The sequence below is a fragment of the Bufo bufo genome, chromosome 10 (assembly GCF_905171765.1).
Source record: "Bufo bufo chromosome 10, aBufBuf1.1, whole genome shotgun sequence".
NCBI classification, from domain to species: Eukaryota; Metazoa; Chordata; class Amphibia; order Anura; family Bufonidae; genus Bufo; species Bufo bufo.
In genome coordinates, this window is record NC_053398.1 from 104,619,227 (window position 1) to 104,642,721 (window position 23,495).

Below are 23,495 nucleotides of genomic sequence, written 5' to 3' on the forward strand. Positions count from 1 at the left end.
ATGCCACAGAATAGTAGCCTGCCATGCTATCTGCCACAAAGAAACTGTCTGTGTAGTAGTACCTGCCTGGCATCTGTTAGGTATTGAGTTAGGTGTATTGTCTAGATAGGACCGCTGCAACCATGTCCTGATGTCCCCATGAAATAGCAACATCTGCTTCCTAGGTACCTGGTGACTTATCCACATCCACTGGTGTGGTCAGAAGACTCCACTCTCCATTGTCCACGTGAGAATTACACAGCGCACATCCTATGTGGGTCCTGTGGGTATAACAGCACCTGCTCCCTGGTGGCCCACTGGTGATTGTAGCATCTGTGCTTTGGTGGTCCACTGTTAGAGCAACAGCTGACGTTATGGCTCCCTGATGGTTTTGAAATTTTTGGTGATGTATTGGATAGTACCCTCCCAGATACCTATGGCCCCTTCCATGTTTTATTCTCCCACGCGGGAGACTTGGCACTCCCATTGGAAAATTATGTAATTTGACAATGCTCTTGGTGGAGATGTTTACCCACGAGGACGTACAAGGTTAGATCAGTGTGGCTAGTGGCCAGACATTTTCTTATTGGGTCTACTTTTCGTGGAGTGGAACCTGAAATAGAGGATCTATCTGGGGACCACCCGTGGCACACAGAGGAGTCAGCAGTCTTCTCACTGTAGTCAAACACAAGCAGTTGTCCTCCTACTGTGTTGTAGCCTGCACAAAAGAGGCCTTATAGCCCAGAATCCAAATTTACTGGTCACAGGTCTGAGGTCTAGAAGTAGATCACAGTCCACTATTTTGCCACCCCTGGGCTAAGGGGCCTTTTACACAAGCAGAGCCATCAGGAATGAGGAAGTTTGATCCTGATGCAGAAGTTTGATCCTAAATGCAAAATTAACCATCTACGATCATTCATCCACATACTATGATCATTCATCTCCATACAGTTCCATTGTTTGTCGGCAGCTCATACCTGTTTACAATGTTGTGCTGACTATGTACTTTTTTAGGTGCCATATGAAAGCTGCAACCTGACCTTTACACAGGGCCAATTATTTGGCATTAGTGTTCATACAAACGTTTGTTCCCAATAACTGACCTGATCCCCGTCACATGTAAAAGGGTCCTAAGGCAATGTAAACTGGAACTTTTATACCCACCACTGCTCACTATCTTGATGAGCCACTATCACTTGGACCACGCTTGGAAGCGCCTGGTTCTGCTTGTGGAGATCCAGATCGTTTAGGGATACATCGCTTGGACCACGCTTGGAAGCGCCTGGTTCTGCTTGTGGAGATCCAGATCGTTTAGGGATACTTGCAGGCAATGTTACCTGATAAAAATATGCAAATTAGTGTCCGCCAGAAGGAAGAAAACTGCAGGGAAGAGCTAATCACCCTGACCCACCAAACTGGTATAAAGATGGCCCTAGTAACTAGTATGGGGATCTTAGGACTGAAGGTGGCTAACTGGTGCAACACAGTGGTTTGTCCGTAGGCTTCAGCTAATTAGTAGACATCAGTTTTATAGGAATTCCTCTTATGTACTTGGTGACTTGTATTACAAGGAGGGGGGGGGGGGGGGCCCTAATATTTGGTCATTGCTTAAAGGGGTATTCCAGTAATTTCAAGTTCACACTGCCTCTCCATTCATCTCCTTGGGATTTATGGAAATAGCTGAGCGATGCATTATCCTTTCTCCAGCAGTCTCATAGAGATTAATGGAGTGGCAGCGCACATGTTCGACCTGCCATGCCGATCATCTCTAGGGTCGTTGTGGGGTACAGGGCTCACATTGTTGTGATTAGTGGGGTTCCCAGCGGCCTGACAACCTCCCATCTAATAGTAATCCTGTGAATAGGGGATAACTTAAAAGGGTTGTCCCCCAAAAAATACTGTACAGTTTTCAAACCAGCACCTGGATCTTAATATTTTTGTAATTACAAGTAATTAAAAATTTAGCATAGCAACTGAGTGGTGTGCTGCATTTTCGTAGTCTGCCGATGCTAAAAGCGACCATTGTCTGCGGTTGCCCTGTAATTAGTTTTGCCTTGTGGTATCGGGGATCAGTTGTTATCCGTGCCAGTCCTGCCCTCCGCAGTGAACTGGTGCAGTCATGCCACTTGGGCATGTGCATTATTGTTTTACGAGACACCTGCCTGATTGTACCTCCATGCCGGTCCCAGTGCTCCTCGCTATATCATGGGATGTGCCATTAGGGACGCTTACCTTCCCATGAGAGGCTCAGAAGGTTCCTGAGCCCAAAGTACAAGAGATCATGAGGGACACGTAAGATGATGACAACACATGCCTAGTCTTGCCACTACTGTGCAAAAAGATTGTGGAGAGGTGGTCTGTGTCTTTCTGTTTCATCCCTGTACCCTGTGTGCACGCCTGACGGAAGGATCTGTCTGCTCTCCTGACATGTCTGTATTAGTGAGTAATTGTATTCCCTGTGTTGTAACTATTCCAGAGCATCTTTCCTTGTATCTCTATAGTGTATTGTCCCTGTTATTCCTATTAGAAGTTTATGAATAAATGGAATAAGAACATTTCCATTAAAAGCATACCTTCACCTTTTCATTGTCAAAAAAGTGCATCAAAGGCCAAATTATTTCACCCTATAAGACGCACCTGGCCATATGACACACCTAGGTTTTAGAGGAGGAAAATATGAAAAAAAAATTATTATTTTTTTTTTAATTAGACCTCCGATCAGACCACCGATCAGATCCCCAATGTTAATCAGACCTCAACACAGACCTCCAATGTTAATAAGACCCCCAATCAGATCTCAGGAACATTGGACTCCGGAAGCATATTTTTCTTCTACATTTGGGCTCCTGTAATCCAGCCCTTGGCCAGAACTACATGGGCCTTGGTTGGGTTTTTAGGGGTGGTGGCGTGTTTAATAAAGTGAGTGCTGACTGGTCTTAATGGGTGACTGCTCGAGCTTCACTGATTAGACCAGTGCAATGTGTGTCCATATTTGACCCCCTTTGTTCTACCCTCATACTTTTCTGTTGTCAACATTCAGGTTGGCCTGCTGGATAGCTGTAAAGGGGTTCTCTCCTAAATACAACCACCCCGACGATCAGCTAGATCTGGCTGCTGAAACCAGCTGTCATCACCAGGGGGAACCCTGGTTTTCTATACATTTTGTTTGCCATTGATGATGAGGTCTACCAGAGCTGGTTACTTGGGTTCCTTCTACGTGGGCCATAACCAGTGCCAATCGATGATGCAAGTCAATCCGCACCCGATTATAAGGTAATCTGGGATAGAGATATGGATGACTTGTCCTCGGGATAGGTCATTAATATCCGATCAGTATGGGTCCAACACCAGGCACCCCCGCCGATCAGCTGTTTTGGGCTGCCATGGCACTGCATTCTGTCAGTGTATAGAGAAGAAGCAGAGGGCTCTGTATACTTTGTACTATCCTGCACCGACATACTAAAGTTCTGATCTGTGGGGGTGCAGACCCATCTGAGGACTTATCCAGAGCACAGGCCTAGAGAAAGGTGTGTTTTTTTTTCCTTCTTTTCCTTACATTGCTTAATTGCCCTGGATACATGGAGAGATGTACTGCTGACAAACAAGAAAAATGTGACCAACCAACAAACGAGCCAATGATCCGGAACAAGTATTCTTATGAATGCCCGTTCGGCCAAATATCGGCCTGCGTAAAGGGGTCTTAAGTGGCTCCCTGCTTTGTAAAATAGAGATGAGGTTCTTCTTTCTGATAAAGCCCATGTGGAAAGAGCTTGCCTTTATGTGGCTACCCCTTTAAATATATTAAATATTTCATTTGGCATTTGAATAATTTATTGCAGGTAGATGCAGGTGAGCTATTGCTTCCTCCAAAGCGTAGTACAGTGCTGATGGCTTTCACATTTGTGTAATTTACCTTTTGGGATTATTCATAAAAGGGGAGGAACAGCTGTTAAAGGGCATCTGTCAGCAGATCTGTCCCTATGACACCGGCTGACCTGTTACATGTGCGCTTGGCAGCTGAAGACATCTGTGTTGGTCCCATTCTCTTATGTGCCCGCATTGCTGAGAAAAATGAATAACATATGCAAATTAACCTTTAGGAGCAATTGGGGCGTTTCCATTACACCTAGAGGCTCTGCTCTCTCTGCACTTGCCGTGCCCTCTGTACTTTGATTGACAGGGCCAGGCAGTGTAAACATGATCGCGCCTGGCTCTGTCAATCAAAGTGGAGAGGACACAGCAGTTGCAGAGAGGACAGAGCCTCTAGGTGTAATGACAACGCACCGTTGCTCCTAGAGGCTCATTTGCATATTTTAAAACTAAATTTTTCTCCGCAATGCGGGCACATATCAACCCTTTAAAGAGGTTCTCTGGGCTTAAAAGAAAAGCCCTGCCACCTCCCCTGTTGTGGGCAGGGAGCTTGGTCAGGCCGACATCAGGCCTTTGAGTCTGTCTCCCCTGCGCTCACACTGGCTGCGGACTCTTCCGTTCAGGTCCTGACCACATGTGTTCCCAAATCTTACTGCTCAGCTGCGCATACAGTACTAGAAGAATCAAAGACTTCTGCTCAGGACTTGATCGCTTGGCGGAGACGACAGAACCAGAGGTCCGACCGAGGAGTATGTAATAACCAAACTCTCTATCCACAAAGGGCAGGGGTCAGCTGGATTTTTTATTTTATTTTTAAGCCTGGAGGGCGCAGACTGAAAACTTAAAGTGGCCCTGGAAAAAAAACTAAAAGTGGGCCTATGTTGTAGGCGGGTCAAAATTTACAGAAGGCAGGGCCAACATAAGTAGGTGAGACCAGCTATACTGTGGTGCAGCACAAAATACTGCCCCTACAGAAGCAAATACCATAGTCCAGCATAAAATACTGCTCCCCCACCGCAATGTTCAACTGTATCGCAGTCCTGAGGACGCTGATACGCTTGAATACTGGAGGGCAGTTTCCACCACTGGCCAAGTGCATAAGTATCTGATGCTCCTAGCATTAATTAATGCTGACAGCGGGAGATCGCCATGTACTCGGAGGAGGGCTTGGGTGGCCCCCTGGGCATCGACCCAGCAAGAAATTTCCCTGTAGGGTCTATGGCCAGTCCGCCCCTCCCGGAGAATCCCTTTTAAGTATCAGAAGAAGGTTCCGTTTTTAGAATCTCTTGCTTTTATGCTAGAAGACGTGTGTTGATGTTACACGGGATGCATGTGTTGGTGATAATCACATGCCATAAACTGCCCGGATCCTAAAAGCTCCCGTATAATGTCTGCCTGGAAGCTTTGCGGTCTGCTCCGCTCGCTTAATGTCTCTTAGTATTACCAGGAAAACTCTGAACTGGGCCTCCCGGCACTGACCAAGTCTGTTCCTCTTTATGGATTTCTTGTTATGGGAGGAAGACATTAAACACTTTTACTACCTGGCAGAAAACAATGAGCCGTCCGCATGAGAGGATTCTCTGTCAGGAAGCCTGTGCTCCGGCCTACGTGTCTTCTACGGCTCCTCGGATTTATGTCAGGTTCCAGGACACCCTGTTACACAATGCTCCTGTTAAACTGCACAACGTGGGAGGGAATTAAAGGCTCAGGACGGTCCCGTGTAAACCCGTACACTTCATTTTCAAATTAAATTCCATATAATGTTTCCAAAATTCCCGAATAATTTCCTGACTCTATTGACATGCTGTAAAAGAGGGTTTCCACCCAAAACTTAAATATTGGCCCTATTTTTAGAAAATTAGGTGCTAGTCCAATAGCTTTTTTTTTTTTTTTTGTATCATGCGACAGCATGATCCTGTGCAACTACATGCATTACCAGGCATGGCCATCCATATGGAGGAGTCGCTGTCTGTATAAATGGCAATGGGTCCTTCATTTTGCTGACTGGTGGGGGGCAGAATTCGGTTGATCAAACCTTGATGACTTATCGTAAGGATAAGACATCAGTGTTTAAAGGTGACCATGCACCTTCAATATCCTTTGTCCACAGTTTTTCCTACCGACTCCCCCATACACACGCATGCTCGACCGAGTGTGCATGTGTTCTAAATAGGGAGAGGGGGAATAAGCTTCTGCCAGGCACCTTTGGCCAAACCAGCTCTGTAAGGGAGATGAGTCCCATGAGACTCGCTGGCCCCACCCTTCCTTCCTTCCTCCACACTATGATAGGTTTCTTTCATGTTACGTATAGTCAGGAGATGGGGGTGGCGGGGCCAGTGAGTCTCATCTGCCTCGCCTCACTGGTGTGCGCTGCGAGGTTCAGCTTTTCGATACTATAAGAGTACTGTAATCAATGGGTCTCAGTGAGGGCAGCATAGTAGAGGTTGACAGATTCCTTTTAATGTAATGGGTATGGCCACCTTACATTCCGGAAAACGGAATTTCCATGATTGATATAAAGAAAATGAAAATCGGACATCATATAGTACACGACAATCTATCTAACAAAGCTAGGACCAGCCCTGTACCTCACATGGATCCAGAGATCTCCTCATTCATTGCTTGGCTGGACTCTAAAGTCTGGGAGTTCAGGGCCATGTCCTCTCCCAGGGGACGTGTCCTCTCAGGTGTGTCCCACTCTAAGCAGGTGTGTGCTTTCTCAGGGGGCATCTCCTTCATGCCACAGCTCTTTCCCTGTAACTCACAACTGTTAACAGTAGATATTGCGGGTGGCAGTTGAAGGATTGGACTGAGCATGTGCGTCCGTCTCCATAGATGGACGTGCCCATTACTATAGAAATTAAACTCCAGGAGGCGCCATTATATAATATCCCACAACTGGAGCGTTTTTGTAACAGGAAGTAAATTAGAAAAGTAACTTGTTTTTCATGCTGAATCACAGTTACAAAGTAACATTTAATGATGGCACACCCCCTTTAAAGAATTATGATTAGGGCTGACTGATAAAGATGACCATTTTAGGTATTTAGTGGAAATGTAAAACTGAAGTCAGTGTGTAGATATTCAGTTCATCTTAGCAGCCCCCCCCCCCCCCCATATAAAGGCCCCTCCTCCCGAACTCCCCTAGTACAGAACCAAGTAATAGTGCCATACAGTGCCTAAATAATACTGCTATAATAGACACCTGTGGTGAAGTTCTCAGCATACTGCACAGCAGACGGTTGTGACAAGAGCCGTGTGTGAGGTATCCGCTCATGTCTCCAGGACTCTGCTCCTGCCCTCTGTATCCGGGGAAAACTCTGCTGCACACATCTGGCTATTTCAAAAAAATACCTAAATCTTTGGGGGTACATTATGGAAAATATCCGAAATTTTCAAAAACACAGTTGGGCAGTATCATGTTAGTAAATGATTTGCTCATGTAAGCCAGGGGAGAAAGCTAAATATAGAGCCCTGCAGCCATGGGAATGTCACATTTCCCACAGTTACTGCATTTCCATCAGCATTGCACATGGGGCTCTGTATAATGTGCTTTATGCAGAATTCAACCCAAGACGGTACACCTCGATTCATGGCCTTGGAGAGGTCCTTCATGTCTTGTCTGCTGCCACAATCCTATGGCTTGCCATGTCCTCATGGTCCTCATCTTCTGCTCCTAATCAGGTCACCTACTGTATGTCCTTTTTAATCTTATGACCACTTCTGATTATATATATAATTTATATATATTTTTTCTTTTTATTCATTTTTTGAAGTCACTGTGTATGCTTCATGCTCTTGTTACCGTCATTGCCCTTGTGGTTTATGTGCTCTTGAATCACATTATTGGGGCCATGGCAAATGCTACAAAGCGGAGACACAGAAGCGCCCAGCGCTCGTTATTTTTTTACCCTATTAGCTCTTCTCATAGAGCAGAACGAGCGGATTATCGATGCGTAGAAATTTTATGGACTTTTAATGGATCCGTACATGCATGCTCCGGGAGCCAATGAGAAACAATGGGGCAAAGCGCTTGGCCCAGTTCCCTCGTTTTAGCACCCAGTCACCCACGTCAGAAGATTGAGAAAATGATAGGTAACCTAGAAGGGGAACCTATTACATGTCAGCATGGCTGCTGACGTGTAGCCTTCATGAAATAAAAATTTTGAAGGGTCCTTACATAGACCTCTGTGTTGCCCAGTTACTCTTTTATTCCTTCTGGAAATATGTAAATTAATTGGCAGTGAGGTGTCGCTGTTACCCTTGTCAATAAGGCACGTTTCCTTACACATCTGGTATTGTCAGAGTGTGCAGAGGAATCCTCAGGACAAGGACAAGACCTATCCTCAGGATAGATCATCAATATTAGATTGGTGGAGATCTGACATCCGGTAACCTTAGCTGTTTCAGGTTGCCACGGCCTGTAGGCTACCAGCGTACAGACGGAAGCAGAAGGCTCTGTACACTGTGTAGTTTCAGGTGTTGGTGTGCTGAAATTCAGCTCCAATTTGCTTGAATGCTGAGCTGCAGTACCCTAGCATGACCACTGCAGAGTGTATGGCGCTGTCTGCCTCCAGCTCCATACCCAGTATAGTTTCTGGCACTCTGGACAGCAGATCGGTGAGGGTGGCAGATAGCGGATCTCCACTGATCTGATGTTGGTGACCCATCCTTTAAAACCCCAATAAAAATTATTCTGCAGTTTTCAAACCAGCACCTGGATCTGAATACTTTTGTCATTGTACGGAAATTATGGCTACTGAGTTATTCAATGAAATCTATCTGTATAGCGCCACCTGCTGTTTGCTCTTTTTCTAACTTCTCTGTCCCGCTCACCGAGAGGGAAGCGCATGCTCAGTTCTATCCTTCAACTGCCACCAGCTGTAGTAGAAAGGAGAGAGGACACGCCCTGAGCTGCCAGCTTGAAATAAATGTAGAAGAACAACTGGAGCAATGAATGAGGAGATCTCTGGATCCATGTGAGGTGCAGGGCTGGTTCTAGCTTTGTTAGAAAGATGCTGTCATGTACTAGATTATGTATGATTTTCATTTTTTACATTATTCATGGGATAACCCCTTTAACTGTGGTCCTCATGATGCCAAAATATGCTCTCCCCCCAGGTTTCTTTGTGGCCCTCACAATATTGTAACGTCTTTGGTTTTCTCTCGCTCATGTGCTGTGCTCCAGGATTCCTCCTGATCTTGTGTTTTTAGACTCACGCTAAAGCTATTGAATGTTTCCTGAAGTCCGCTCCGTCCGCCTTGTCTAACGATAGATATGTTTATGGTCTTGAAGAACCCGTACAGAGGACCTGTAAGTGTTGCAGCAGAATGCTAGACTGTTGGAGTGGTTTTCACCCCATTCTTGTCAGCATTTCACTGATGGTTCTGTGAACGTAGCTTTTGGCTGAACGTCAACTATCCTATTTGCAAAAAAAAAATAGTTTCCATTATGACCTAAGATGGTAGAGAATCGCTTTGCTCATGAAATATAGAACAAATGTTGACCAGGTCTGGGGTGGAGAACAAGTGACTAACACATTTTATCTTGACAGCCATGGATGAAGTCTGATCGTTGATAGTTGTGCATCTGTATTTTAACCCTTGGAGACCACTGATGATCTCAAAGCTTGATGCTCTGCACCCTCTCGTGGAAGGATCCGTATAATGTGTTTTAAGGAGAAACCACTGCTCTGGAGAATCTAATCTGCGTGCACTATATATATATAATATCGCCGAATAAAAATAGCCCTGCGGAATTCCTCTGCAAAGTGCAAGTTTGATAAAGCCACCACGTGCCAGCAGATCTTCTGTCCACAACTGCAGTTCTGCCCGACGTTGCTGCGTGGACCTCCTACCTAGAGGACACTTTACATAACTTATTATTCAATGCTACATTTCTTAAAGTGAACCTCTTAACTTACCATAAAAAGGGTTGTTCAGTTTTAGGAGGAAACCAGACAACACCTGAGATGTACTGGCAATGAAGACTACATCATCATCTACCTAGCAGATCCCATGCCACCGCTCCGGTTCTCCCAGCCCAGTTTAGCCTGCTGCAGCGGTGACATCACATCAACAACGTGTGACTGCTGCAGCCAGTCACTGGCCTTAGCCATGCACCACTGAGTCTTGTGTTTTTGGTGTGACGTAAGCGATCTATTCTTTATTGCAGGCACATCCCAAGTGTTGTCGGATTTCCTTCTGACAACTGCTGTGTTGTTAACACTGAAAATTATGCACCCAGATAGAAATGTCGGATGGCTGCAAAACTCTGCATGCAGATATGTAAATAATTAGGAAGGCCTAAAAGTGCTTCCCCCACCGCCCTCTAAAAGGTTATCAGAGGCTACTTTTGGGTAGGGTACCTCTTGGTGAGAGATCGTTGACTGCTAGACATGCCTCTATGATGCACTTGAAGACATTTTGCCCAGTTGACAGACTTTGAGAGGGGGAGCATCATTGGACTGAGTGAAGCAGGATGATCATTTCGACGAATTGCCTGCCATATACACCTTTTTCGGAGCAGTGGTTATATTATGGCAGATACACATGATGAATGGACTCCGGACAGCTCAGACAGAACACCAGTAGAAAGGATCATTTGATCCACCGACAAACACGAGCAGCTACCGTAGTTTAGTTGTCCAGCATTCAGACACAGGTGACCCCTTTATTACACACCCGTGTCTCTTCCTGGACCATTTCCAGGTGCTTTGCAGAAGGAAATCTGGTGTCCGGCACCCATTATGTGTCCTGCCACTGACAGCCAGACACTGTCGTCATCATTTGCAGTGGTGTCATAAATGAGAAATCTGGACTGTTATGCACTGGACCTCAATCAATTTTAGCGATGAGTCCAAGTTATTTTTGGGATCCCACTATGGTCGGGTTTGAGTATGGAGGCCTCATAGTGAGCTCTTCTGCCTTTGCTGTGGAGCAACACACTGCCCCAACTGCTGGTGGTGATCTGGGGAGCCATCGCATACGTCAGTCGGTCTCCCCCTAGTAGTGATATGAGGGACACGAACAGCTCAGTGATATGTGCAGGACATCCTGCCGCCATATGTGTTCATCTCATGGCAGGGCTTCCAACTGGCATTTTTCAGCAGGATAATGTCCGACACACAGCAAGGGTTTCCCAGGAATGTCTCCTCCAGACTGCAAACCTTCCTTGGCTGCCTAGTGGCCAGATTTATTACCAGTCAAGCTTTAATGGAACCAGCTGGGACTCCAGCTTCAGCAGCCTACAAGTGTGCAGGATCTACAGGCCCAGCTGCAACATCTGTGGGCAACTGTACTGCAGGATACCATAGAGAACCTGTTTGTGTCCATGTCCAACCGTATCTCATCTTGTATCCAGGCTAGATGCTATATCTCATCTTGTATCCAGGCTAGATGCTGTATCTCATCTTGTATCCAGGCTAGAGGCTGTATTTCATCTTGTATCCAGGCTAGAGGCTGTATCTCATCTTGTATCCAGGCTAGATGCTGTATCTCATCTTGTATCCAGGCTAGATGCTGTATCTCATCTTGTATCCATCCTAGATGCCGTATCTCATCTTGTATCCATCCTAGATGCCGTATCTCATCTTGTATCCAGGCTGGAGGCCATAGCTCAACTTATATCGAGGCTAGAGGACATATCTCATCTTGTATCGAGGCTAGAGGCCGTATCTCATCTTGTATCGAGGCTAGAGGACATATCTCATCTTGTATCGAGGCTAGAGGCGCCCAACAGGATCCTAGATCCTCATTTCAGTTGTGCAGTTTTCCCCCAATAAACTGATCCCTTTGCTCTAATTCTTACACTCTCTGTTGAGTGCAGTTTTGCGTTGAATAAATCCAAGGCCCTCTCTCCACCAGGTTTTGATAAGTGTTGCATCGTATCATCTTTTCAAAGTCAAAGACCTGGAGGGAAGTGTCTTTCATCTTATTTGTAGGGCATATTATGCTTTTGATCTACCCATAGAGAAATATATTCCCGGATATAAGAGGGAATGTCCAAACTGTACCTTTTTCCCAGGCTATTCTCCACCAGGTGTTGTGGGAATGGAAGTCTTCTCTATCCTGTATCAGATCATGGGCACCAAAATCCAAGAGGATCCCTTGTATATCTATTTCATACGAGTCCCCCGTCGGCTCCGGACTCAAGGCCTTGTACATATAATATTACTGGCAGCTAAAAGGTGTATCTTGAAACAATGGATTGATCATTGACCATGGAGGGTGGAAATGTTGATGGAGTCATTGAAGAAACTCATTTACTTGGAGAAATTGGAGGTGGCAAAGGCACAAGGGAAATGTATAGGGACTTCAGAGGAGGAAAGACAGGACTGGATGACACATATTTCCCATCTAAAAGGTTGTGAAGTAAAATGGAAACCAAATAATTTATAGGGAAGTAATAATGTGCTTGGTGGGGAGGGGGACACCAATGAGGGAAAGAATCAGGAATATATGTTACATTGCAGATTATCTACAACTGAATCAAATATACTGTATTTAGCTGTGTGTATTGCTATAAATGTCTGTGTAATGAGATTTAAAGGTTTTTCCCAGGAGTTCAATATTGATGACCTGTCCTCAGGATCGGTCATCAATATCTGATAGGTGGGGGTCTGACACCCAGCACCCCCGCAGCCTCCTCACAGCTTACTAAGCACATTGCTGTATATTGGATAGCAGTTGTGCTTAGTATTGTAGCTCGGGCCTGTTCACGTCAATGGAACTGCTTCTTAGCCATGTGACCAAAGAACGTGACGTCAGTGACCTAAGAAGAGGCTGAATCGTCACTAGAGCACCATGTCCTCATCAAACAGCTGATCAGCATGAATGCCAATTAGATATTGATGACCTATCCTGAGGATAGACCATCGATATTGAACTTCTGGAAAAACCCTTTAAAAGAAGCAATTGCCAATAGTTTTTGTTAAAAACTGTTCATTGTGTGCTTGGCTTCTTCTGGTGTCCTTTCTGCGGCAGCTCTCTCCCTATCGCAGCTTAGGGTGTTGTCCTTTCTGCGGCAGCTCTCTCCCTACCACAGATTAGGGTGTGTGTCATTTTTGCTGCAGCTCTCACCCTGTAACTGTCACAGCTTCTAGCAGTAGATATGGCTGGTGGCAGTTGGCGGATGGAATTGAGCATGTGTGACCACCTTAGTAGGTGGACATGCTCATCACCTTAGAGGTTAAACACCAGGCAGCACCAATTATATTAAAGTAAAGAGAATACCTCACAACTGGAGCTTTTTCGTAACAGAAATTGCAAAAGTAACTAGTTTTTCAAGCTGAATTATATAAAAGTAACATTTATTGGTGGCACAGCCCCTTTAATGTAGAATTAGCAGTTTTTTTTTTATTTTACACACATATATATATATATATATATATATTTATTGTACCTGGAATATGACAACCTCTTTGCTCCCTTTTTATATAGAAGGTTTGACTAGGGGAAATGCTCTCCATAGGTTACAGGAGCTCACCTCTAAACCGCTACAGCGCGCTGGTATGTAGACATTAAGAATATCACAGAAGATGAAGCTTTATTTTATAGCGGCCTATGTCTCCGATCTGCTCATTGGACCATAACATATAGAAATAGGCCTTTTGTTTGGTAAAATCTTTGCAGGTTTTGTAAAATAGCTACGAGGATGAGAAATGATCGTTCAGCAGGAACCAAGCCGTCTCTGTTCTCCGGCAATCATTCCACATTGTCTTATTTTTGTGCAGCAAATCAGCCTTCAATTCACTGGCGCTGACTCTGAATAAAGAGGCTCATGAATGAAAATCTTGTTTGGGGTACAATAAAAATATATATTAGAAAACGGCTTTGTCCATCAGATCTGAGGAGGAATAGAGCCGGCTTTATGTAGTGTCAGTCATGTGCTTCTTTTGTAGGGTTGGGGGAACCACTTTGGAACCTGGCCTCTTTCCACCGATTGGTGCACTGGAGACATTTCTTTGTAATTCCTTGGAAAATTAACAGGTTGTCATCTCGAAATCCTAATAGGGCTAGCAGTATGATCACTACTACTATTTTACTGTCCTTTCTTGAGCATAATTACATTTTATTTTTTTATAGATCCAACATTTTCAGCCATCTGACTTGTTTTTATTCTGCTACGGAGCTCCAAATCCACTGCCTTAGGCCTCTTTCAGACTACCGTATGGCTATTTCAGTGTTTTGCGGTCCGTTTTTCACGGATCCGTTGTTCTGTTGTGTTTCGGTTCCGTTTTTCCGTATGGCATATACAGTATACAGTAATTACATATAACAAATTGGGCTGGGCATAACATTTTCAATAGATGAACGGATACGGAAGACATATGGATGCATTTCCGTATGCATTCCGTTTTTTTTGCGGACCCATTGACTTTAATGGAGCCACGGAACGTGATTTGCGGGCAAATATAGGACATGTTCTATCTTTGAACGGAGATACGGAAACACGGAAACGAAATGCATACGGAGTACATTTCGGGGTTTTTTTGCGGACCCATTGAAATGAATGGTTCCGTATACGGAACGCAAAAAACGGCCGGCAAAACGAAAAAAAAAAACAAAAAAACACGGTAGTGTGAAAGAGGCCTTAAAGGGAACATGTCAGGAGCCTCTTGCAGCCAGAAGACAAAATACCCACAGGCCCCCTGGTTACACGTGGCTTAGGTTTTACTTCAAACCCATTTACTTTCTTTCAGAAAAAGCATAGGTTATAAATGAGCTGAGAGCGAGAAGAGTCACAGGGGCGGCCTACAGCCATCTTCTCCCTGCCCAGCTTAATTGGCGGGTCACTCCCTATTTGTGTATAGTGAGAGACCTTACCAGTAGAGATGAGCAAATCTACACGTACCAATCAACTGCCGTAATCTTGCGATGCACGAGCTCGCGCATGTGCATTGCCGGTATTGTGTTCCTTCCCTGTGCTGGCATCAGCCTCAGGGAAGGAACTGCGCATGCGCGAGCTCGCGCATCGCAAGATTACGGCAATATAACCGTGAGCAAGGAGGAGATTCGGAGGACACAGGCAGTGCTGGGCTCCTTCACAGGGGGCGTGGCTGGGCTCCAAGAAGGTTCGTACAGCCCCTTGGGCACCTTACAAAGCTCATTTACATATCTCTAAAATCATTTTTTTAACTAAATAAAAGCACACAGCCCTATAGGACAGGTATATTGCGGACATGCTAGCGGCGATCTAGCCGTGCATGTCCGCATCTCTATAACCTAAAACGAGGTGACAGAATCCCTTTAAATAGGAGTCAGCATACACCTGCCAACATTTAAAGTGCCTCTGATTAACCCCAAATAAAGTTCAGCTGCTCTGGTTGGTCTTTCCTGAAATGTTCTTAGTCGCATCCCACAGCAGAAGCCACGGTCCACAGAGAGCTTCCAAAGCATCAGAGGGATCTCATTGTTAACAGGTATCAGTCAGGAGAAGGGTACAAAATAATTTCCAAGGCATTAGATATACAATGGAACACAGAGAAGACCGTCATCATCAAGTGGAGAAAATATGGCACAACAGTGACATTACCAAGAACTGGACGTCCTTCCAAAATTGATGAAAAGACGAGAAGAAAACTGGTCTGGGAGGCGACCAAGAGGCCTACAGCAACATTAAAGGAGCTGCAGGAATATCTGGCAAGTACTGGCTGTGTGGTACATGTGACAACAATCTCCCGTATTCTTCATATGTCTGGGCTATGGGGTAGAGTGGCAATACGAAAGCCTTTTCTTACAAAGAAAAACATCCAAGCCAGGATACATTTTGCAAAAACACATCTGAAGTCTCCCAAAAGCATGTGGGAAAAGGTGTTATGGTTTGATGAAACCAAGGTGGAACTTTTTGGCCATAATTCCAAAAGATATGTTTGGTGCAAAAACAACACTGCACATCACCAAAAGAACACCATACCCACAGTGAAGCATGGTGGCAGCTGGAACTGGGGCCTTAGTTAAGCTAGAGGGAATTATGAACAGTTCCAAATACCAGTCAATATTGGTACAAAACCTTCAGGCTTCTGCTAGAAAGCTGAACATGAAGAGGAACTTCATCTCTCAGCATGACAACGACCCAAAGCATCCATCCAAATCAACAAAGGAATAGCTTCACCAGAAGAAGATTAAAGTTTTGGAATGGCCCAGCCAGAGCCCAGACCTGAATCTGATTGATAATCTGTGGGGTGATCTGAAGAGGGCTGTGCACAGGAGATGCCCTCGCAATCTGACAGATTTGGAGTGTTTTTGAAAAGAACAGTGGGCAAATCTTGCCAAGTCAAAATGTGCCATGCTGATAGACTCATACCCAAAAAGACTGGGTGCTCTAATAAAATCAAAAGGTGCTTCAACACAGTATTAGTTTAAGGGTGTGCACACTTATGCAACCATATTACATATTTTTTCTTCCCTCCACCTAAAAGATTTCAGTTTGTTTGTCAATTGAGTGGTACAGTTTATAGGTCACATTAAAGGTGGAAAAAGTTCTGAAATGATTTATCTTTGTCTCATTTTTTTACATCACAGAAACCTGACATTTTAACAGGGGTGTGTAGACTTTTTATATCCACTGTACATTTAAAGAATTTAATCAGAAGAGAATGGTGGACCTGAAAAATGGAAGCTCTTTAAAGAAGAACGTCCATTGATGTTATAGGAAGGTGTGCGTTCCTCAGCTGATACTTGGAGAAGTAATTACTAATGTCATAAGGAGCTAACGAGGATCCTCCATGGTGTCTTCCTAATTACTGAGACAGCAGCTTCTTCTATACATTTTAAGGCTCCATTCACACGTCCGTATAATGGGTGCGGTCCCATTCATTCTCTATGGGGACGGAATGGATGCGGAGAGCACACTATGGGCTCTCTGCATCTGCATTTCCGGAACGTGCCCCCGATCTTCCGGTCCGTGGCTCCGGAAAAAAATAGAACATGTTCTATTCTTGTCTGCAATTGCGGACAAGAATAGGCAGTTCTATGGCGGTGCCGGCCGGGTGTATTGCAATACACTACGGACGTTTGAATGGACTATGCAGTAAACCTCCCCGGCTCAGTCTTCCATTTGCACCCAGAAATGCCGACCACGGATGCAATAAACCTGTCCTATCGATCAAGGATTTAAATCGCACATACGGCTCGTCTGTCCAGCGATGCCTCCCCAAAAGCTGTCTTCCACACATTTACATGATGCAGATGAGAAGTGAGGCATTTTAGATTACTGGATTACCATTTAGATTACAGAAGTGTATGTTAATCGTGGTTTAATTATGTGAAATGCAGTCAATCCCGAATTCTCATGTGCAGGTGTCGGCATACATTAGGGTTTCCAATGGCACACGTTACGTTTTGCTTGTGTTGTGGAGGCTCTGGCTAGACCTTTCCTGGTGACAGATGATTGGGAAAGCTTATCTATGTCTTTTCTGTAACAAAAACTAAAAGCCTATAAACCCTGCTCCCTTCTTAGAGCGAGATTTCTATCCATGTCTGCTTAATCCAGCTCCCAATTTTCTGGCTGTATGCTATTCAAGCCCTATCAATCCTTTAAAGCCTTCTCCTCTATCATTCCCTCCCAGTTCTGCTATTATCCTCCGCCTATTGCCCAGACCACCATCCTTTGCTGGTCCTCTCCCACCCCCAGCCGTGGACGGGCTCCTGTGTACTCGGTATTCATTGTCAGACGCAGAAGACACTCGCCGCTCAGGATGGCATCAACTTGACTGGCAGGGTTCAGCCTACATTTTGCATTACAAAGGGGCCCAGATAATGGCTTTTCTTGGACCATTGCTGACAGTCGAGAATTGCTGCTATTGACTCAGTCTAAGTAAAGTCTCCGACCTCTATGGGATTGGGGCAGAAGGGCAGTAACATGATCTTGCAAGCACAGTTTAATTTTTTTTTTTTTTTTTTTTAACTATGTGGAGATGACGTTGGCTGTGTAGATGTAATGTGTGACTACTAGGGGTAGGTTACAGCTGGTCTCCATTACTTCTGTGGATCTCCACCCATAGCCATGGTCCCTGCTTTTATTGGGTGGTGTCCTCAAATTTCTAAAAGTTCCAACTATTTTATTATGGGAGATATGTTTGTTATTTTGTGATGTTTTGCTTAAAGTGTTTGTCCAACATTTTGATATTGATGGCCTATCCTCAGGTGAGGATAGGTAGTCATTATGTCATCAGTGGGGGTCCGACTCCCAGGACTTCCTCCGATCAGATGTTTAAAGAGGCCGCAGCTCTCTGGGGAGTGCTGTGGACTTGTCCTATACTGGTGACATCACATTCATCGGCCACATGGCCTAAGCGCTGCCAAGTGAATGGGCTGAGCTGCAATACCAAGCACAGCCACTATATAATGGACGGCGCTGTGAGAAGGCTGCAGTCTCTTCAAACAGCTCATCTTGGGGGTGCTTGGGGTCGGACCCCCACCAATCAGATATTGATGACCTATCCTGAGGATAGACCATTAATATTGGACCTTTGTAAATGTCATTTAGGTATTTGGAGCACCAAGGGGCAGGCCTAGCCACACAGAATACCTCTTCACCACCGCTATTCTCCCCTTAGCCACTCCCCTTCCCCTTGAGTGATGGCACCAGACATCCTTCCTGTGTTCCTGATTGGCCCAGTAATCCCATGTATGTACTGGTGAATGTTGAATCGGAGCATGCATAGTTTGGATGGTAAACTTTTCCAATACTGGGATTACACCTGAACACCTAATCAGCATATGAATATATGTGCATATTTCTCTACACTGGGGCCACCGATATCAACTACTAAGGGATTGTTTAAGGCTACTTTCACACTAGCGTTTTTACTGGATCCAGCCGGGTTCAGCAAAAACGCTTCCGTTCTGATAATACAACCGTCTGCATCCGTTATGAACGGATCTGGCTGTATTATCTCTAACATTGCCAAGACGGATCCGTCATGAACACCATTGAAAGTCAATGGGGGACAGATCCGTTTTCTATTGTGTCAGAGAAAACGGATCTGTCCTCATTGACTTACATTGTGTGTCAGGACGGATCAGTCTTGCTCCGCATCATATCGCGGACAGAAAAAACGCTGCTTGCAGTGTTATTCTGTCCGTGATGGGGACGCAACCAAACGGAACGAAATGAATTTTGGTGCGCTCCGTTTCGTTGAGTTCACTTTTGTCCCCATTGACAATGGATGGGGACTAAACAAAAGCGTTTCCCCCGCTATTGAGATCCTACGACTGATCTCAATAGCGGAAAGGGAAAGCGTAAGTGTGAAAGTAGCCTAACTCATCATGATTAACCCTAACAGGCAGTATACTTGGTATAGTAGGGTTGCTCAGGCTTTAAGATGCTCTTTAAAGGTCCCCGAAGGCTATGATCATACACCCATTACAGGCACAGTATCAGGATAGTGCAAGTCCCCCTTACACATGTGGTAAGTAGCACCAGTGTTTCCCAATCAGGGTTCCAAGGAACATTGGATTTTTTGGGCCCTGATCAGGGGTTCCCCAGAGCACTGTAACAAGACCGGTCAGTTTTACGATTGAGAGGGCTTCTGAACCAAATTATAAGACTTCTATAGAGCTTCAGCCACCCCTACAGCAAGCAATAGCAATAAGGGGTTCCCCAGGAGTGGAAACCGTTCCGGGGATTCCCCAGAGGTAGTAAGGTTAGGAATCGCTGTATGTTTCTGGAGCACTTATCTGTGTTTTTGGGATGGTTAATATTAGGCTAGAACTATGGAAATGGCGATGTCACTGGTCAATTGGCAGAATGATGCTTCTCACGGTGACCATATTCTCCTGCTTAGCTTTCTCTATCTGGTTCTGGTGGTTTCTTCTTCCTGTGATTACAGTCTCTTATTCAATCTCTTGTTCATGCCGCCTGTGTTCCCACCAAGCATCCCATGACCTGTCACCACAGGAAAAGGCGTTTAGCTATCACGTTTAGCTATCCCCGTCTGAGCTCCACACGTGGCCGCAGCCTCCCCGTCTGAGCTCCACACGTGGCCGCAGCCTCCCCGTCTGAGCTCCACACGTGGCCGCAGCCTCCCCGTCTGAGCTCCACACGTGGCCGCAGCCTCCCCGTCTGAGCTCCACACGTGGCCGCAGCCTCCCCGTCTGAGCTCCACACGTGGCCGCAGCCTCCCCGTCTGAGCTCCACACGTGGCCGCAGCCTCCCCGTCTGAGCTCCACACGTGGCCGCAGCCTCCCCGTCTGAGCTCCACACGTGGCCGCAGCCTCCCCGTCTGAGCTCCACACGTGGCCGCAGCCTCCCCGTCTGAGCTCCACACGTGGCCGCAGCCTCCCCGTCTGAGCTCCACACGTGGCCGCAGCCTCCCCGTCTGAGCTCCACACGTGGCCGCAGCCTCCCCGTCTGAGCTCCACACATGATTGTATGATTTCTTTTACGTCTCTGAATACTTATAAATCAAAGATTGACGTTTTAAGTGGTTTCCGAGCACTTACACAGTGGCCATTAATCCATATTTATAAAACCTCTTAACCCATAATGTTGATGGACTCGGCTTCCTGTAATCTGAGCTGCTTCATTCAGGCACTTGGTGTAATGGGGCGTCTGCCACAATTAATAATTCATACATAGCTTTATTATGGCCGCTGCAGGGAGGCAGCGCCGTGACTTCCACTCATTTCATTGGAAGCATTTTATTGCCTGTTTGTCTACAGGAAACAAATCGGATATTTTATGCTTTTGGTGTAGTTTGTGTAGGCTTCTACTGTAATATGTAATACACCCTGCATGACTGCGTTAGGGCTCTTTCACACTTGCGTTGTCCGGATCCGGCGTGTACTCCACTTGCCGGAATTACACGCCGGATCCGGAAAAACGCAAGTGAACTGAAAGCATTTCAAGACGGATCCGTCTTCAAAATGCGTTCAGTGTTACTATGGCAGCCAGGACGCTATTAAAGTCCTGGTTGCCATAGTAGTAGTGGGCAGTGGGGGAGCGGTATACTTACAGTCCGTGTGGCTCCCGGGGCGCTCCAGAATGACGTCAGAGTGCCCCATGCGCATGGATGACGTGCCATGCGATCACGTCATCCATGCGCCTGGGGCGCCCTGACGTCACTCTGGAGCGCCCCGGGAGCCGCACGGACGGTAAGTATACTGCTCCCCCGCTCCCCACTACACTTTACCATGGCTGCCAGGACTTTAGCTTTTTCAGAGTGGTTACCATGGCTGCAAGGACGCTAAACGTCGGATCCGGCAATGCGCCGAAACGACGTTTAGCTTAAGGCTGGATCCGGATTAATGCCTTTCAATGGGCATTCATTCCGGATCCGGCCTTGCGGCAAGTGTTCAGGATTTTTGGCCGGAGCAAAAAGCGCAGCATGCTGCTGTATTTTCTCCGGCCAAAAAACGTTCCGTTCCGGAACTGAAGACATCCTGATGCATCCTGAACGGATTTCTCTCCATTCAGAATGCATTAGGATAAAACTGATCAGGATTCTTCCGGCATAGAGCCCCGACGACGGAACTCTATGCCGGAAGAAAAGAACGCAGGTGTGAAAGAGCCCTTATACACATTGTACATTGTATTATACTTCTATACTGTGCTATGCTGTATTATACCGTTTTGTTTATTGAAATGCCTTTTGGTGATTTTGCAGAATTATCCATGAAGATGGCTTCTCAGGTGAAGATGTCAAGCAGTACAAGCCTGTGGTTTATAGTAACACTATCCAATCCCTGGCCGCCATTGTTCGTGCCATGGACACCTTGGGTATAGAGTACGGTGATAAAGAGCGAAGGGTAAGTTTTGTTATTTCATCCTTTTGTAGGCCGTCCTTCTTTTGCGTAGGGCTTTCAACATTTGGTTGGTGATGAGTAATTCCAGTCTCCATTAAACGTCACTAATTCTCACTTCTTTGGAAAAATATTAACTTTTTACGTTTATTTTGTCAGTGTAATGTATTTCACTTTAGATGTTTTTGGTGCTTTTTAAAATTCAAGTTCTTTACAATGTGATATAAGCTCAGTAATGGGTGACCATAAAGCGTTGACTTTCCAATATGGCTTTAACCATTGGTAGTCATGTTGGTGATGATAATAATACTACGTATTTAAAAAAATATGCACATTTTTTAACCAGTGAAGAAGGTTCTGACCTGTTGAACAGCATTCTGGTATTTTTGTCCAAGTGCACATAGTCCTTTTAGGATAAGCAGTTCTGTCGAGGCTTACAACTAGCTTAGGCCCAGCACTAAGTTCACAACGTCCTGTTACAGATTATTTTTTAAGATGTTGTTATTGATGTATTTATTTGTTTTTACTCCTCAAATGTTTGACTAATCTATTATCCCTGTAGAGCTACTTTCACAGTGTTTTTGCTGTCCGATTTTTGAGACCATTGTAAGTCAATTGGAGCTGGATCCGCTTGTAGCGGTTTTGTCTGGTATGGGAATGCATTCTGGAGCACTCCATTCTGGTTTGTTCAGTTTTATCCCCATTGACAAAACCGAAGCAAAACTGAAGCGCTTTCCTCCAGTTTTGAGATCCTATGACTGATCTCAAAGCCAGAAAGGAAAATGCAGATGTGAAAGTAGCCTAAGGACAATTACACACACGATGTGTATTGACCACTCAGATAGGGCTTCCTGTTATGTAAAAGGTTTATCTCCCTTCAACAAACGGCATTTATCATGTAGACAAAGTTAAAGGGGTTGTCCACTTTTTACTATTGATGACTTTTTTTTTTTTTTTTTTACTTGCTCACCGCAGCAATTGCAGTGGTGAGTAGGGTTGCATCGGATATCGAATTTTTGATACCCAATGGATACTTTTGTACTGGTATCGATTCGATACCGGGATTTGCCTTTTACCGATACGAGGGTGCGCTACTGCGCAGCCTACTATCACAGAACATGGTACCTCAGCAGCACATGGTACCTCATGGTGCCTCCCCCCTGTGCTGCTGCTGCCAATGAGAGGAGAGAGGGGCGGAGGAGGGGAGGGACTCTGGCCACTGCACCACCAATGAAGATAATTAATTTTTAATGCAGATACAGGAGGCGAGTGCCAGCGGCAGAATCACATAGCCGGCAGTGTGCCCCCCAGTATTATAATCATTGGTGGCAGTGGCCACAGGGTCCCCTCCCCTCCTCCTCATTGGTGGCGCAGTGGCAGCTTCTGATGGGGGGGAATCCTGGGGCTCCGATCAGTTACCATGGCAGCCAGGACGCTATTGAAGCCCTGGCTGCCATGGTCAGCTCCCTGCTGCTGTGTGCACAAAGCACAGGGCAGCATAGAGAGTGTGAGATCCTATTCACCGTAATAGAGCTCTATTAGGGTGAATAGGAAAAGGGATCAGGTTCTAGCACCTAAGGGGGAAATGGGTATTAAATAGGTATTAAATAAAAAGTTTAAAAAAACACACCAAAATGTTTAGTATAAATCACCCTATTTCCCAATTTTACATATAAAATATATAAACAATAAATAAACATATTACAAATCGCCACGTCCGAAAAGTCCAAACTATTAAAATATAAAAAAAATCTCCTATGCGGTAAAGGCCGTAACAGAAAAAAACAGAAAAAAATTATATAAAAACTGCCTGATTCGACATTTTTTTTTTTTTTGTCACCTTTTCCCCCAAAAAATAGGATAAGACTGTTCGATTGGGAGCCGGACGTTCCATAAAA

The 23,495-nt window shown here is 45.3% G+C and overlaps 1 protein-coding gene across 2 annotated transcripts in view; it reads left to right on the plus strand.

The window, feature by feature from the left end:
- The window catches only part of GNAO1 (G protein subunit alpha o1), a 183,038-nt gene that overhangs the window by 61,812 nt on the left and 97,731 nt on the right, over window positions 1-23,495 (plus strand). For both annotated transcript variants that reach the window (XM_040409358.1, XM_040409357.1), the window contains exon 3: window positions 21,462-21,603. In XM_040409358.1, the coding sequence (XP_040265292.1) occupies window positions 21,462-21,603 (142 nt within the window). The remainder of the gene's footprint in view (window positions 1-21,461; window positions 21,604-23,495) is intronic.